The sequence below is a fragment of the Thalassophryne amazonica genome, chromosome 4, assembly GCF_902500255.1.
Source record: "Thalassophryne amazonica chromosome 4, fThaAma1.1, whole genome shotgun sequence".
Classification (NCBI taxonomy): domain Eukaryota; kingdom Metazoa; phylum Chordata; class Actinopteri; order Batrachoidiformes; family Batrachoididae; genus Thalassophryne; species Thalassophryne amazonica.
The window spans coordinates 79995801-80011515 of record NC_047106.1 but is presented as its reverse complement, the minus strand read 5'-3'; the positions used below and the strand labels follow the sequence as shown (position 1 = coordinate 80011515).

Here is a 15715-nt window from a genome sequence, read left to right as displayed (position 1 = left end):
TATGACGGAGGCAGATAGATCCTTCTTCTTCTATCGAGTTTTTGGCGCTTTGCAAACCGACAAGGTGCATTACCGCCACCAACTGTTAGGGTGTGGAGTTTGACGAAATGAGGGACATTTACACTGTATGCAAATACATGCCTCCAAGGTGTCGGTGTAAGTGTAAAAAAGAAAGTAATCCCTCGAGTGTTAAACTGTTCTGTCCTAGCGCTGACATTATCTAATATAATTATTATTTGACACATTTAGTTGATGTCATGATTTACAGCTGGCAAGATTGAGATATTTCCTTTGTTCAGAGCTTGTATGGCAACCCAGTCTCACGCATGGTGGCACTACGAAAACTACATTAATCTATGGTTGCGTGACGGGGGTACGAAAATGGGGTGCTTTTCGTGATGGGAGCACGAAATTTGAGGTGGGGATGTCTGGAGGGGTTATGGTTAGGGGACGGTAGACGCTAATGCTATGGTTATGGTTAAAGTAGCATCAATACGAGGTCTGTCAATAAAGTATAGGTCCTTTTTATTTTTTCAAAAACTATATGGATTTCATTCATATGTTTTTACATCAGACATGCTTGAACCCTCGTTCGCATGCGTGAGTTTTTCCACGCCTGTCGGTGACGTCATTCACCTGTGAGCACTCCTTGTGGGAGGAGTCGTCCAGCCCCTCGTCGGAATTCTGTTGTCTGAGAAGTTGCTGAGAGACTGGCGCTTTGTTTGATCAAAATTTTTTCTAAACCTGTGAGACACATCGAAGTGGACACGGTTCAAAAAATTAAGCTGGTTTTCAGTGAAAATTTTAACGGCTGATGAGAGATTTTGAGGTGATACTGTCGCTTTAAGGACTTCCCACGGAGCGAGACGTCGCTCAGCGCTCTCAGGTGCCGTCGTCAGCCTGTTTCAAGCTGAAAACCTCCACATTTCAGGCTCTATTGATCCAGGACGTCGTGAGAGAACAGAGAAGTTTCAGAAGAAGTCGGTTTCAGCATTTTATCCGGATATTCCACTGTTAAAGGAGATTTTTTTAATGAAAGACATGCGGACGGATTGCAGCGTCGGCTCGCAGCCGCCGTGACGCTCCGCCACAGGAAAAACACCTCCGTTGGAAGCCTTAAGGACAAGTTGGAACATGTCCAGCTGTTAAACAATTTCTCATATACTCACTCCACTGAAAGCCATCAAAAGCCGCCTGGATTTTACAAATGGTTAACAACACGGAGGTGTTTTTCCTGTGCTGCCGCACCGCGCCGGCTGCGTCCCGACGCGCGGACCCGTCCGCACGGACCCGTCTGCACGTCTTTCATTAAAAAAATCTCCTTTAACAGTGGAATATCCGGATAAAATGCTGAAACCGACTTCTTCTGAAACTTCTCTGTTCTCTCACGACGTCCTGGATCAATAGAGCCTGAAATGTGGAGGTTTTCAGCTTGAAACAGGCTGACGACAGCGCCTGAGAGCGCTGAGCGACGTCTCGCACCGTGGGAAGTCCTTAAAGCGACAGTATCACCTCAAAATCTCTCATCAGCCGTTAAAATTTTCACTGAAAACCAGCTTAATTTTTCGAACCGTGTCCACTTCGATGTGTCTCACAGGTTTAGAAAAAATTTTGATCAAACAAAGCGCCAGTCTCTCAGCAACTTTTCAGACAAAGGAATTCCGACGAGGGGCTGGATGACTCCTCCCACAAGGAGTGCTCACAGGCGAATGACGTCACCGACAGGCGTGGAAAAACTCACGCATGCGCACGAGGGTTCAAGCATGTCTGACGTAAAAACATATGAATGAAATCCATATAGTTTTTGAAAAAAATAAAAAGGACCTATACTTTATTGACAGCCCTCGTAGATGCAATAAATAGCAAAATAAAAAAAAAATACGTTTCATGGAAATCAGGTGCTTTTCGTGAATGGTTACATGGGACTGATGGTGATATCAACGTCCATTGTTCACTGTTACCTAATATCCCTAATTTCTCAAACATATTAGTCCTATCAACTTTCTGTTTTCACATTCATCCTTGATTCAAAATACAACAGCATACCAAACAGCAAATGTCAGCTCTCCCCAGTTTTTCCGTAATCAAAGTTACACACATATACATGTACACAGAGGCCACTTGGCTTTTAATATATAGATGACCTATTCGTAGTCTTGTGATTACTTCTTCTTCCCTGTGACTCCATCTCCCCTGTCTGCTTGTCCCTGAATTTTATGTAAAAACTGACCCTTATATTCCCTGTCCCTTTGCTTTGTCATGCTTTGTTCATTTCTGTCTTGATGATTGTTTTGACTTCAGATTTACTCAGTGCAATGTTGATCTGTATTTCTCATTTTAGAGCTGCTTTTACCAGCTGATCTACTACTTTGTTGCCCTCAATTTCAGCATGAGATGGAACCCACATTAGACACACTGAAATATTCTGTTGTTGTAGTTTAAATAAGCTTTGAAGAATCTCATTCATCAGGTTTGGCCTGCAAACAGATAATCCATTTGAAATGCTGACTAATGCCATTGAATCTGAACAGATGACATGGTGACTGAACTTCACCTCCTGTACCCCCCACAGTAGAAGCAAAATTGCTAGCAGTTCCACAGAAAAGACAGCTAAATGATCTGACAGTCTTTTTATGACTGACTTGTGAAATTGGGGAATATAAGTTGCTGCTCCTGTCTTTCCTGTGACTGGATCTTTAGATCATCTGTAAATATTTGAAGGTACCACTGAACTAGACCGTCCATCCCACCATACTTATTACTTTCCTTTGATACTTTCTCCACCTCAAAGTCTACTTGGAGCATAGGAAACAAACCAAGGGTAAAATAACAGACAATGGTACTACACAACCGTGTTAACAGACAAGCCTAATTTTCTAGCATGACTATATTCTACCCAGCCAAAACTCACTCACTCACTCACTCACTCATCTTCAACCGCTTTTCCAGGTTCGGATCGCGGGGGCAACAGCTCCAGCAAGGGACCCCAGACTTCCCTTTCCCGGGCCACATTGACCACCTTTGACTGGGGGATCCCGAGGCGTTCCCAGGCCAGTGTGGAGATATAATCTCTCCACCCAATATGGGTATAAAACAGATTTTGTAGGATGTGTCTGTTTGTGACCCTGTAAATTTGTCCAATACCCCATCAATAATTGAAAATGCCTCAAAGTTAAAGGTAATTTTCCAACCTCTACCTGAAGAGCTGGGATTGATGACGTCTTGAAAGCTCCACAACACACATGAAGGGCCTGAGGTTGTATCACATTGAGGTTTTGTAGATGAGATGCGGCTGAGCTGGATACAATACATACATAATCTAAGGCAAATCTTATTATAGCAGTACAAATTTGCTTCAGAGACTTCATGCTAGCTCCTCAACTATTAACAGACATGAAAAGGAACAAAATTCAAACTATCACATTAAATATTTGTTAATTATGATGGAGGAATCAAAATAACATCATAGTTGCTTGACAATATCATTTTAATCAAGTTTAGAAATATTCATTAAGAAAAAAAGAAAACCAGACATTTGATATAGAATTTACTTTACAATGATTATTTGATTTAGTAATAGGAAAAACCCTGTGAAAATGCTTGATTTAAAAAAACTTGAAAAATATTTGGAAATTTTGGAAATTTTAAGTATTTTTCCAATACTTGAAAATTCAAGTATTTTTCAGATGTACTTGGTCCACGTCCAAGTACTTTTACCATTTTTGAAAAAGCACTTGAGTCAAGTCCAAGTACCTGAAAAAGTACTTGCAAGTCCAACTACTCAAGTACAAGCGCTTAAAATAAGATGTAACCCCCCCCAAGAGTTGTCGTGGAGGCGGAAACTGTTGAAACACACCAAAACCCTTTTTTTTGTACCAGGCTGTAAACATGTTTATTTCTTCTTTGAAACTGGACATTTTAACATCGAGTCCTTTGGGAAAGTGCTCTCTTTTGGAGCCAGCCTCAAACGGTCAGTCAAGGTACTGCATGAAAATTCAGTAAGGTATGTCTTCTAGAATATATTCCATTTCTAAGGTAGAACTCTACTAGTGTATACTAACGTATATCCAAATATCTGAAAAAGGAAGAGTAGAATAAAGTAGAGCCACTAGGTGCCTGGTCTTGAGAACCAGGGATGGTAGGTTGAAAAGCTTTCTTATCCCATGGGAAGAAAATGGACATGACATATAATAATATATCATAAGACATATATTTGCATTTGTGCTCAGGTTGCCGCCTGGGAAAGACGACGGGGACACCGTTTCGTCGGATGCTTACGTCATGTGGACGTAATATCACTTCCGGATCTTCCGGGCTTTAAACACAGCGCTGCTCCGATCTCGCAGCATGGTTTAATTACACGCTTCCCCTTGCTTGTTCGGTAAATTCCAATAAAGTTAATAAATAAATAAATAAATAAAAGCACAGCTCAGTTACGTCCAGTCTCGGTGCAGCACATAAAGCTGTCCGAAAACAACAAAAACTATATCCGGTTAGCCCCAGGAAACAACCGCCCAGCGTTTCCATAGAAACAAAATACAACCGCTGAAGTCTGATAACTCGAGTTGTTCGCGTATATAGAACAAGGGGATTATTTTAAATGTATGATAAAATGGAAAATGTTGCTGACGCTGGGATGATGTGCAACTCGTCTGCAGATGATGGAGGGAGTTTATCTGAAGAAAGCAACAAGGAAAATGACAAAAAGCCACAAAGACGAACTCAAGGCAAGAAGGAAAAGCACTGGGGGCCACGGATCACCAAGAAATTTTTGAAAGACCACTGCAAAGAACACAAGCTTTATTCAACACCTTGTCTGAATGACACTTTGTATTTGCATTACAAAGGTTTCTCCACCATTGAGAACTTAGAGGAATACATCGGACTGAAATGTCTCTGGCTGCAAAGCAATGGGCTGCAACGCATTGAGAATCTGACCGCCCAGACTGACCTACGCTCCTTGTTCCTCCACCAAAATCTCCTTTCCAAGCTGGAAAACCTTGAACCTCTGAAAAAGCTTTGCACCCTAAATGTCTCCAACAACTACATACGCGTCATAGAGAACATCTCCTGCCTTCCTGATCTGAGCACTCTGCAGATTGCCCATAACAAGCTGGAGACCATGGCGGACATAGAGCACCTGGCTCAGTGTCCATCTATCAGCGTGCTTGATTTGTCTCACAACTTGTTAAACGACCCAGAGATCTTCCGCATACTTGAGGCCATGCCCCAACTGCACGTGCTACACCTAATGGGGAATGATGTGGTGAAAAGAATCCCAAACTACAGGAAGACTGTGACTGTGCGCCTCAAATGGCTCACGTTCCTTGACGATCGGCCTGTGTTCCCCAAAGAACGAGCCTGTGCAGAGGTATGGGCAAAGGAAGGGCTGGAAGGGGAGCGCAAGGAAAGGGAGCAATGGGAGACACGAGAGAGGAGGAAAATTGAGGATAGCTTGGATCATCTGGAAAAGATTAGAGAAAAGGCGCAGGAAAAACGACGTCTACGAGAGTTACAGCTGGAAGGTGATGTTTTGAAGTTCCTGTGCATAAACCACAAATTACTACTGGTGTGGCACCCATTGTTATGCGTCATCACAGTTTATGTACAATCCTAACCCTAAGTTTAACCCTAACTCCAAGTTTTGAGCTTGAAATTTGTCAGTTGCATCCTGTAGAGCTTTGACACCAAGATGTACCTCTTTATCTTGTGATAATCTCTGTGGTTTCTTGTAGGATGTCAAATGTGAAAGAGGAGTATGGTACTGTATCAACAGCCACTCACAGAAAGCACCAAGGGTTCTTTCTTGGTGCAAGTGTTCAGTGCAGTATGTAAATTGGGGCAAAGTTGGAATTTTAGCTTTCCTGAAATGGACTGCCATTGCTGGAAGGGCTCTGTGCATTTTCACTGTTGGAACAAATCTCTTAAACCTTGAAAATTACTTTTTCCTAAAGAATTTAAGGGAAGGATTAGAATTGAAATTGATTTGGCAATGAAATGAACATAAGCCTATCAACAAAAATGCAGACGGTGATATGGTAAAGGATAAATAATACAGTTTCTATTCTGGTCTTGCACGTTAAACCATATGAAACTGAGGGTAAAACATGCAGTTAAAAAGACACAACTACATGATTTTAAATTTTTTACTTGAAAGAAATTGACAAAATATGTACAATATCACAAAACATCTTAAGTCAAGTTTGGAAGCATGTGATAGTGTCGCATTTCAGTTTCATCACATTCACCACATCTGAAACCACCCAGAGCAGACAACTGATCCATCTGCACCTCTTGAAAATAACAGTCTGCTGCAATCAGGTGAAACGTGGGCATCTCCTTGCCTTCTCCAGCCACTGGAGTATTAATCACCAAAGTGCCTTCACATTTCTTCACACACATAGGACCACCCCACATGGTCAAGTCGCAGTCGCGCCCTTTTTACATGTGAACTCTGTCGGAAAGGTGATTATGACTTTTAAACAGTTGTTCATATTGTGTATTCTTTATGTATTGTGGCTACTACATGCAGAAACTGAGCTGATTTTATGGTGTAGTGGATAGTGACACACGACACCAACACGTGCTCCCAGACTTGATTTTACATAGTAGCCACTTGAAATTTAGTTTAAATAAATAAACAATAAATTCTGTTGCCCAACTTTAAATAATCGTGCCCGTGTTCCACGCAGATTGTAAACACTAAGTAATCAGCAGATTACTTGGTTGAGTGGTTTGCACAGTTGCTTCAGCAAGAAGGTCCTGGGATTGCGTCTGGCTTGGTCCTTACTGTGTGGATTTTGTGTGGGTTCCCTCTGGGTGCTCCGGCTTCCCTCCACTTGTAAAAGACATACAGGTTAGGTGAACTGAAAACTTTAAATTTCCCTGTAGGTGTGAATGTGTTCCTCTGTACACAGAGGAACATGCCACATAGCCACCCTAGGCCGGTGGTGTGTGTAGGCTGTATGCCACCTCTCGCCAAACTGGAATAGGATGCAACTCCCTTGTGACCAGTAGTTGGAATAAGAGGGTATAGAAAATAAATGGGCCTGATGTGTATCAGAATTCTGCTAATGCATGACTTCTGGAAGTGAGCAAAGCTGTGGTCCAGATGTGTAATTCAAATTTACATTTTTTTTAAAAGGAATTTCAGAAAAATTAAAACCGAGGGATGGGTTTCATCTGAACATGAAGCACAGATTGCCTGACAACGCCAATGTTGTCACATGACCTACATGTCACAGAAGCAGAACAGACCTTTGAAGGTTATGCTGGCTGTAGAAAAAGCAAAAATCATCAAACAGCTTAATTTAAAACAAAAAGAACTCAGATGTTTGCAAATATTTTTGAAGAGACATTCATCATGCAACAGAGTCACTGTTTCATGAGGCTGAAGCGCAAACTGGGGCGAGAATATTTCATACACATACACACACACAAATCCAATACCCACCTTCTTACATTGCGCAGTGACTCATTAATTATCATGTAACTTTTCAAGTGTCCAGGAGGTCACAGTCAGGAGTCACTCCATCATGAAGTCTAGAAAACATCATCAGCAGAGCTAAACCACAAAAACGGTATTTTGTATTATCTCTGTTCAACTGAAAAGTGATTTTTTAAAATCTAAAGTTACATTTCACAGCTTTAGTGAGCTAAACAGAAATAAATGTTTATCACCAAACATCAAATCAACAATAGCCTAGTTATCTGATATTTAAGCTGTTCCTCAAAGATTTGTACTTATGTACTTTATATAAAAGTTAAGTGCATGAGTTGTGTTTCATGCTGGTGAAAGCCTTTATGGCAACAAGCCTGTTGTGCCCCCCCCCCCCCCCAAAAAGTTTGTGTTTACGTTACTTTATTCATTTATTATGAAGTACAAGGCTTGAAGACTTTGTATTTAATATGTACGCATGTGATTTCAGTTGACTTCCTTCCTATTCTTATCAACTAACGTGAGCCTTGTGGAGTCCGCTCCAGAGAGCTACACACAAGCAGTAACAGCGCTCTCAATGAAGATAGACCTCAGACAAGAGCATAGCCTTTCGAACTGCACTAATATAACAATTGCTGGACCTCAACCAGACCCCAAAACATCTACGTGCAGAAATCCCGTGTTCAAGAAGCATAGGCGTTCAAAATTGTTTACTACTCTGACCCTTAGCAAAAGTAGTATACTTAAGTATGCTTCAGTATAAGTATAGCAAGTATACTACAGACCATGTACTGTTAGTATACTAAAAAGTACACAAATTTAATACTTTTTCGGACTAAATTGGAACATTTCAAGTTTATAAAAGTATATTTTAAAGTTCGTTTTAAGTTTTCAAAAGTACACTTTAAAGTATACAAGTACACTCATCTATATACTATCAATGTACTTGGTATATCTCTCTTGTATGCTTAAAGTATACCACATGTACACTTATCAATGTACTTGATATATCCCTCTCCTGTGCTTAAAGTATACCACAAGTGCGCTTATCGATATACTGCCATTGTACTAGTTGTATACTTTGAGTCCCTATTTTTAGTTTATTATTGTATACTTATAGTATACTGTTATACACATTGGTTATTTCACTATTTTACATTTTATACTTTAATTTTGCTTGGCATATTACTTGTAGCTTACTATTTATAAACTGAAAATATTCTCCTTAAAGTATTCTTAAAGTTTACTCATACTGTATGTACACAAGAGTGTGATGCATTTAAAAAATCACAAGACAGAATGTTGAAAGCAAGTTTGATATATTTTCAAACATTTCAAAAACAAAGACCTATGAAATCAAGTCGTTCCTTTGTGGAGAAAATTAAAGGAAAAAGTGCATGTAAAATGTCAACATAATGGTCTCTCCAAGATCCAGTCCTTATTTGTAAAAATGTAAATATAGCATCTTCAACTAAGAACTAAAGTCCTTCCTTGTCAAAAAAGGTAAAAGATAAGTGTGAACCTTAAATAAATATCTACATAGAAAAAAAATCTGTACTTTTATGACTTCTTTTCAGTTACTTGAGTCAATGGCTTGACTTAGTATATCTTGCTCCAAGTGCATAATAAGTGTTAGTACTTTGTGGCAGAAAGACGTAAAAAGTATGCTAAAGTATAAGTTTTAGTATTAAAGTATAAGTCTTAGTATTAATGTACTTAGACTTGGACTTTTGTTTATACTTTTCAGTATAAGCCAAGTATACTTCACTATACTATTCTTATATAAAGTATAGTTTATAAAAAGTCACCTTCAAGTATACTTCCTCAATTTTAGCAAAAAATAAGTATACTCATAGTACACTTGAATAAGCGTCTTTTTGCTAAGGGGAACCACGCCCGGATTATGTGGGATTCAAGTTATAAGAAAACCAGCATGCTCGGAGGTCACTTAAATGTGCGCAGCATGGTATCAAAACGTGAACAATTAGATTATTTAATGTGATTCAAATCTTGATTTTTTTTGGTTTATCAGAAACATGGCTTACTCGTGCCTCACCAGACTCAGCGGTACTGATACCAGGCTATAATATTTATAGAAAAGACAGAGACCAAGGAAAAGGGGGTGGGGTACTGCTATATGTCAGGAGTAAATTTAAATGTAATCAAATGGTATGGCCTAATAAGATCACACTAGAATGACTTGGAGTAAATATTTCTCTTTCTGTGGAAATGTTATTGACTGTAATCTGTCTCTACTGTAAACCGTCTTCCACAAATGAGTTTTATGATCAATTGCGGGATCTCCTTAAAACATGTGATCATAAAAAAGTAATGATCATATTAGGAGACTTCAATGTCAATTGGGATGACAAAAAAGACAGGAAAAATCTGAAATTAATTACTGATCAATTTAATTTTACACAATTAATTGAGAATCCGACCAGAATTACAAGTTGTTCAGCATGTCAAATTGACTTGCTTTTCTCAAATAGGCCTGAAAGGATTACTAAAACATACATTCTATTGGCTGGTCTCACAGACCATAATGTTATTCTTTGTACAAGAAAATTAATTAAGCAACATTTTGAGCATTCATACTCTAATCATGTGAGGAAACAAATGTCTAAAGTTATACCAAAGAATCAACAACAAAACTTGGGAAAAGCATTAAAAGATCTCACTTGGGAAAGTGTAACCATGTGACAATATTGAAACATGCTCTGATATATTTCTTAAAATTCAAAATGTATGTAGTTCTTTTACAAAAAACATGAATTATAGGAAAATAAAATTTTACTCTCTCCCATGGGTAGATTCAAATTGTATAAATTTAATGAAAAAAAAGAGACCAGTTATTGAAAAACTCAATTAAATCCAGATTGACAACAGACAGACAGATATATACTTCAATGCGAAACAGAGTAATATCAGAAATGCGAAGAGCAAAATCAGTTTTTTATCACAATGATGCAAAACGCAAATGTAAATGGAAAACAAATATGGCAGAATATTAAACTTTTAGTGAGGCAGAAAAAGAAATATGTGTTGGGAAAGTGAAGTACACGGACCCACGACAGGGGGCGTAAATGAACGGCCAATAAGAAGTCCGAATAAATAATTTATTCTGCAAATGTGCACAACAACCAAATATGCTTTTAGTCTGTCAATCAATCTACACAAAAGATGACGCGTGGGCAGGCCCGAGGGTAGGAGACGCCTATCCAGAGAAGAGCCGGGACCCACGAGGTTCCACCGCCAACGGAGACCTGCAATCCACCGGAGCCGCCAAGTCTTGAGTCCCCAGGTGGCCACCACTTCCAGCTGTCGGATCTGGTACTGCTGGCAGGAAGAACAGACAGGTTAGAGGAGGGTGTGTGTACACCCAGCAAATAGTCAGCAAAAAGTTCAGTTCCTCTCCTGAGGGAAAAATCCACCACTCCCAGAAAACAGGAACACTGAAAACGTGCAGTACCAGCAGTATACTTCGAGATAAGGAAAGTGAGGAGTGGAAACGCCAACTCTTACCAACTTCCACAAACCCAGCTCCAAGCTGCGAGTATACCAGAGGTTACGACTGCAAAGGTCAGTAGCAATAAATGTGCGAACGGCACAAAGCGGCTGAGTAGGTTTACCTGACGGGTAAGCTGATAACTCGGCAGAGTTATGATGCCTCTCCCAGGCTTTTATGGATGTGATGTGATGAATGATGATGTGTGACAGCTGTCAGCTCCGAGCACCTGGCGGACTCCTGTGGTGACTGCGCCCTCTGGTGCCTGAAACCCGACGACAGGCAGGGCGCCTTCTGGTGTTGGGCCAGCAGTACCTCCTCTTCGGCGGCCCACACAAAAATATGCAAATCATTTGGAATTGAAAATTAATAACCAGCTTGTGAATGATCCTACGATTTTAGCAAAAGAGCTGAATTTATCATTTTTACGTTCTGTTGAAGAGATGGCAGCATGTTTCAAGTCGCCTGAAATAACCTACAACAATCCAGGACATAGTTAAATGTTTAATATAAAACCAATATCAGAGGTTGAAACTTTAAAGATTATAAATGCCATGAAGGAGTCCAAAGCTAAAGGCCATCATGGCTTTGATGTTGGATTCCTAAAAATACATAAAATGGCTCTAGCACATCCAATTACACATTTAATAAATTTGTCAGTTGAGCATTCCATTGTACCACAGACATGGAAGATGGCCACAGTTACCCTGCTCTTTAAGGCGAGTGACAGAGATGATATTAATAACTACAGACCAATTAGCATACTGTCAGTCTTTTCTGAAGTCCTTGAAAAGTGGGTCTCCAAGCAATTGATTCAACATCTACAAAGTGGCCAACCTACTCTGCATTCCAAGTAATTTGGTTTTCGTACTTATCATTCAACTGAGACTGCCATAACAATGTTCATGGAAAAAGTGAAAAGTCATTTGGATAAAAACAATTGTGTAGGAGCAGTTTTCTTAGATTTGTGTAAAGCGTTTGATCTAGTGAATCATAATATTTTATTATTAAAGTTGCAATCTTTTAATTTTTCTGAGCATGCCATAAAATGGATGGCATCTTATTTGTCAAATAGAAAACAGGCCACCGTGGTTAATGGTATTAAATCCTCCTACTTAGATTGTGCACTAGAAGTCCTCCAAGGATCTATCTTGGGGCCCATTTTATTTTCATTATTCATTAATGACCTACCAAATGTTTGTGAGGATGTCCTTGAAGATGCCAAACTGTCTAGCATTGAATCTCTTGTCATCAAAAGCCAACTTCGCTGGACAGGCCATGTAGTCCAGATGAATGAGAACCGGCTGCCGAAACAAGTCGTCTACTCCGAACTGGAACTGGGCCACTGAACCAGGGGAGGACAGAAGAAGCGATACAAAGATCTGTTCAAACTAAACCTGAAGAATTGCAACATCAACTGGAACACCTGGGAAGCTGCAGCCAAAGATTGGCCAAAATGGAGATCCGCCATTCACCTTGGCACTCGAAGAGGCTAAGACCTACACAAAAGAGAAAAGAAGAAGAAGAAGAAAAGAGCGACTTCAAGACTCCAAAAAGCAGAAACTCCCACCAACTACCACCTGTCCAACCTGCGGGAGGCAGTGCGCTACGCGACTGGGACTCCTGAGTCACCTAAGAGTCCATGCCAACAACTAGGAGACCATCATCCTCAGCAACGAGGGATAGCCACGACCAAATGTTTGTGAAGATGTGGACATACAACTTTACGCTGATGATGCGGTAATCTACACAAGTGCAAGATCACCTGAGGCAGCAGCTCAAACTCTTACGTCAGCCCTAAAGTATATTTTAAATTGGCTTAATGGATCATGTCTGAAATTAAACATACAGAAAACTGTCTGTATGTATTTTTCAAAAAAGGCTTCCAATATTGAGTGCTCCAATGTATACACTGGAGATGATGAACTGCAGTTAGTTAAAATATTTGGGAGTGTTGCTGGACTCAACACTCTCCTTTAAAAATTATATTAAAATAACTAAAATAATCAAATACAGTGTGTTTAACTTCAACCAAATAAGCAGGTCAATGACAGATCAAGCGGCTATGATGTTCTTGCACTGTTTGATTTTTTTTTGTCATGTAGGTTACTGCATAACCTGCTGGTGTCTAACAGGTGTAACAATTGTAAAAACCGATTGAAAGGCTTTATAAAAGAGCACTGAAAATTTTACATAAAAGACTGTTTTTGTATCATCATTGTAAAATTCTAACAAAGTATAACTTATTTAGTTTTGAAAATTTTATAAAATTTAAAAATGCTTGTCTAATATATAAAACTTTACATGGGTTGGCTCCTCCACCTCTTGCAAATTATATTAAATATACAACAACTGGTCCGAGGGTCACTAGAGCCGTGAGTAGAGGGGACTGTGAAGTGTCCGAAAAACAGCTTTTGCACAAAATGTTCTGTCCTACAAAGGCAGTGTCCAATGGAACGCTTTGCCAACTACAGTGAGGGAGGCCCTAAGCTTTAAAGCTTTCAAAAGTCACGTAAAGGAGTGGCTTAAATCAAATAAAAATGTGAGCATTATAAACTCAATTGTAGAAACTAAGAACTATAGGAAATGTGCAATGCACTACAGCACTTTAGAAGTTACTGTTCTTAAAGCTATATATGGTCTTTAAAATATATAAATGTATGAAATTAGACTTGCAATTTTAATTAACTTATTTCAATTGAATTGTACATGTAGTAGTAGTAGTAGTGGTTTTTTTTTTATAACTGTGTGCTTTCCTTTGACTGAGTTTGTGTAAGATAACCTCCATGCTCAGATCATGCCAGTGTCCTCTTGTTTCCTGTCTTTTGTCCAGTCTGTGTCTTGTTGTAGTAGTTAGTGACCCCTATGTAATGTAGTCTGTTGTCATATGATAAGCTCCTGTGATGTTTGTGTGTTTTTATTGTAAATTATTTAATTTTTATAGTCTGTCAGGGACTACAGATGGAAATTAGCCCATGGCTATAATCTGACATATTTAGACTTTATGTGTTCATTAATATCTGTCGTCCCTTTTAAATAAATAAATGAAATGAAACTGACAGTCGTTTACAATCTGTACAGAATTTATTGCAAGATTTACTTGTGGTCATTTTCACTTCAAGATGGCGGCTTCTGTTCTGATGGAATTCTTTTAAGATTAAACATAAAAACAGGGGGAAAAAGGGTGCAACATTTATGTTTTTGAAAAATACATAACTTACTATTCTACTATAGCAAATTATGTGTGGTTGATCCTTTGAAAACTATAATTTATTTTTCCATTTCAGGAGAGACTGAAGCTTCCACGAATCCAGAACCTCCGGGTGAGGAAAATCTAAGCGTGATCATCACCTCACTTCAAGAAGAGATCCAAACCTTTGTGCCTGATGCTCGTGAACAACTGTTAGATTCAAAACCCAATAATGACGAACCAAACAGTGGCAACTTGGTGGAGAAGCAGGACCAGTCACAGAAGAAACAGCCTGCGGCTGGTGAGAAAGGAGTGACTTCAGATCCAGGCGAGGAAGGAAATGTGGCAGGAGAGATGTCAGAGGAAAATCACTTAAATGGAATCCAGAATGAAATAAATAGAGTAGAGAATGTAGTGAAGCCAAAGAGGGAGCCAGGTGAAAACAAACCAGCTGTTCCTGAAGAAGAGTCTTCAGCAGCTCGTGGTCCTGGGCCTCTGGTGACAGAAGTGGAAGCTGTAGAGCATCTGGAAACCATCCAGTTTCCACATCGCTCACTTTGCATTGATGATCTGCCTGATCTGGAGGATGTGGAAGCAGAAGACAAGGGCTTCACTGAAATGCTCTCTTTTCAGGAGGTGGTTAAACCGAAGATACAGGTCCTATCAGAAGGAGGCAATGATGCTGATTCACTCTGGACCTGGAAAGAGACCATCCCTATTTTTTGTCCAGAAAACAAAACTATTACGAGTGGCTGTGAAGCCTCTGCTGAAAAGTCACCATCTGTGGTTCCAGAGGACCTGGGTCACCTTGAACCTCCTATTTTTGTTGCTGGGAAACACCAAACTAAGGCAGTAGCCAGTTCACCACGCTGCTTGATCGAGGAACTGAACTGAAAAAACAACAGATTTTCGAGCCAAATAGATTTTTGTGTGTGTGATTAAATATCTTCAAATAAAATCAGTTGTTTTGACAGAAATAACCAAAACATGGCACGGTGTTGAATATATTCTATTTAGCAGTTAAGGCATTTTTTTTAAACATAAGCAGATGAAATCTAGGCTTGTGTCTCCCTTGTGCCTTCTGGCAAGCTGCATCTACAGAAGTTTATAACTCCCAAGTTGTCTTTTGACTATGTTCTGCTTTGTTTAGTTTCACTCTGTTTTTGAAGTGAGTCCGTTATAAACACAATTACCATTCAATCACTCCATTTCTATTACTTACTGATTGAAATGCACTCCAAGATATAGACAACAACTTAGAAATATTCTTCTGTTCATCAAAACCAGTATTAAAAAAACTATGTAAAAATGATTTTGAAGTGTATTAAAATTTATACATACCTGTACAGATTTTATTTATTGTACTGAGTTCTTGTGTTAGGGCCTCTACTTGTTTTTATTGTTCAGAAAAGGAAATGTTTGTATTGTTCAGAAAAGGAAATGTTTGTAATGTTTGTGGGCAGTCTAAGGCACACCTGTGCACTAATCATGGTGTCTAATCAGCATCTTGATATGGCACACCTGTGAGGTGGGATGGATTATCTCAGCAAAGGAGAAGTGCTCACTATCACAGATTTAG

General features: G+C 39.4%; 1 protein-coding gene across 1 annotated transcript; it reads left to right on the top strand.

The window, feature by feature from the left end:
- The first annotated feature begins 4486 nt into the window (after positions 1 to 4486).
- Positions 4487 to 15368, top strand: dnaaf1 (dynein axonemal assembly factor 1). Its single transcript, XM_034168138.1, has 2 exons — positions 4487 to 5525; positions 14234 to 15368. Exons 1-2 carry the CDS (start codon positions 4601 to 4603, stop codon positions 15028 to 15030), a joined length of 1722 nt encoding a protein of 573 aa, XP_034024029.1. The 5' UTR covers positions 4487 to 4600; the 3' UTR covers positions 15031 to 15368.
- The last annotated feature ends 347 nt before the right edge of the window (positions 15369 to 15715 follow it).

Bases quoted from the DNA above. Each gene is read 5' to 3' on its own strand.
- dnaaf1 (XM_034168138.1), top strand. From the start codon at position 4,601: ATGTATGATAAAATGGAAAATGTTGCTGACGCTGGGATGATGTGCAAC. The intron at 5,526-14,233 runs GTGATGTTTTGA...TTTCCATTTCAG, and splicing joins ACGAGAGTTACAGCTGGAAG to GAGAGACTGAAGCTTCCACG.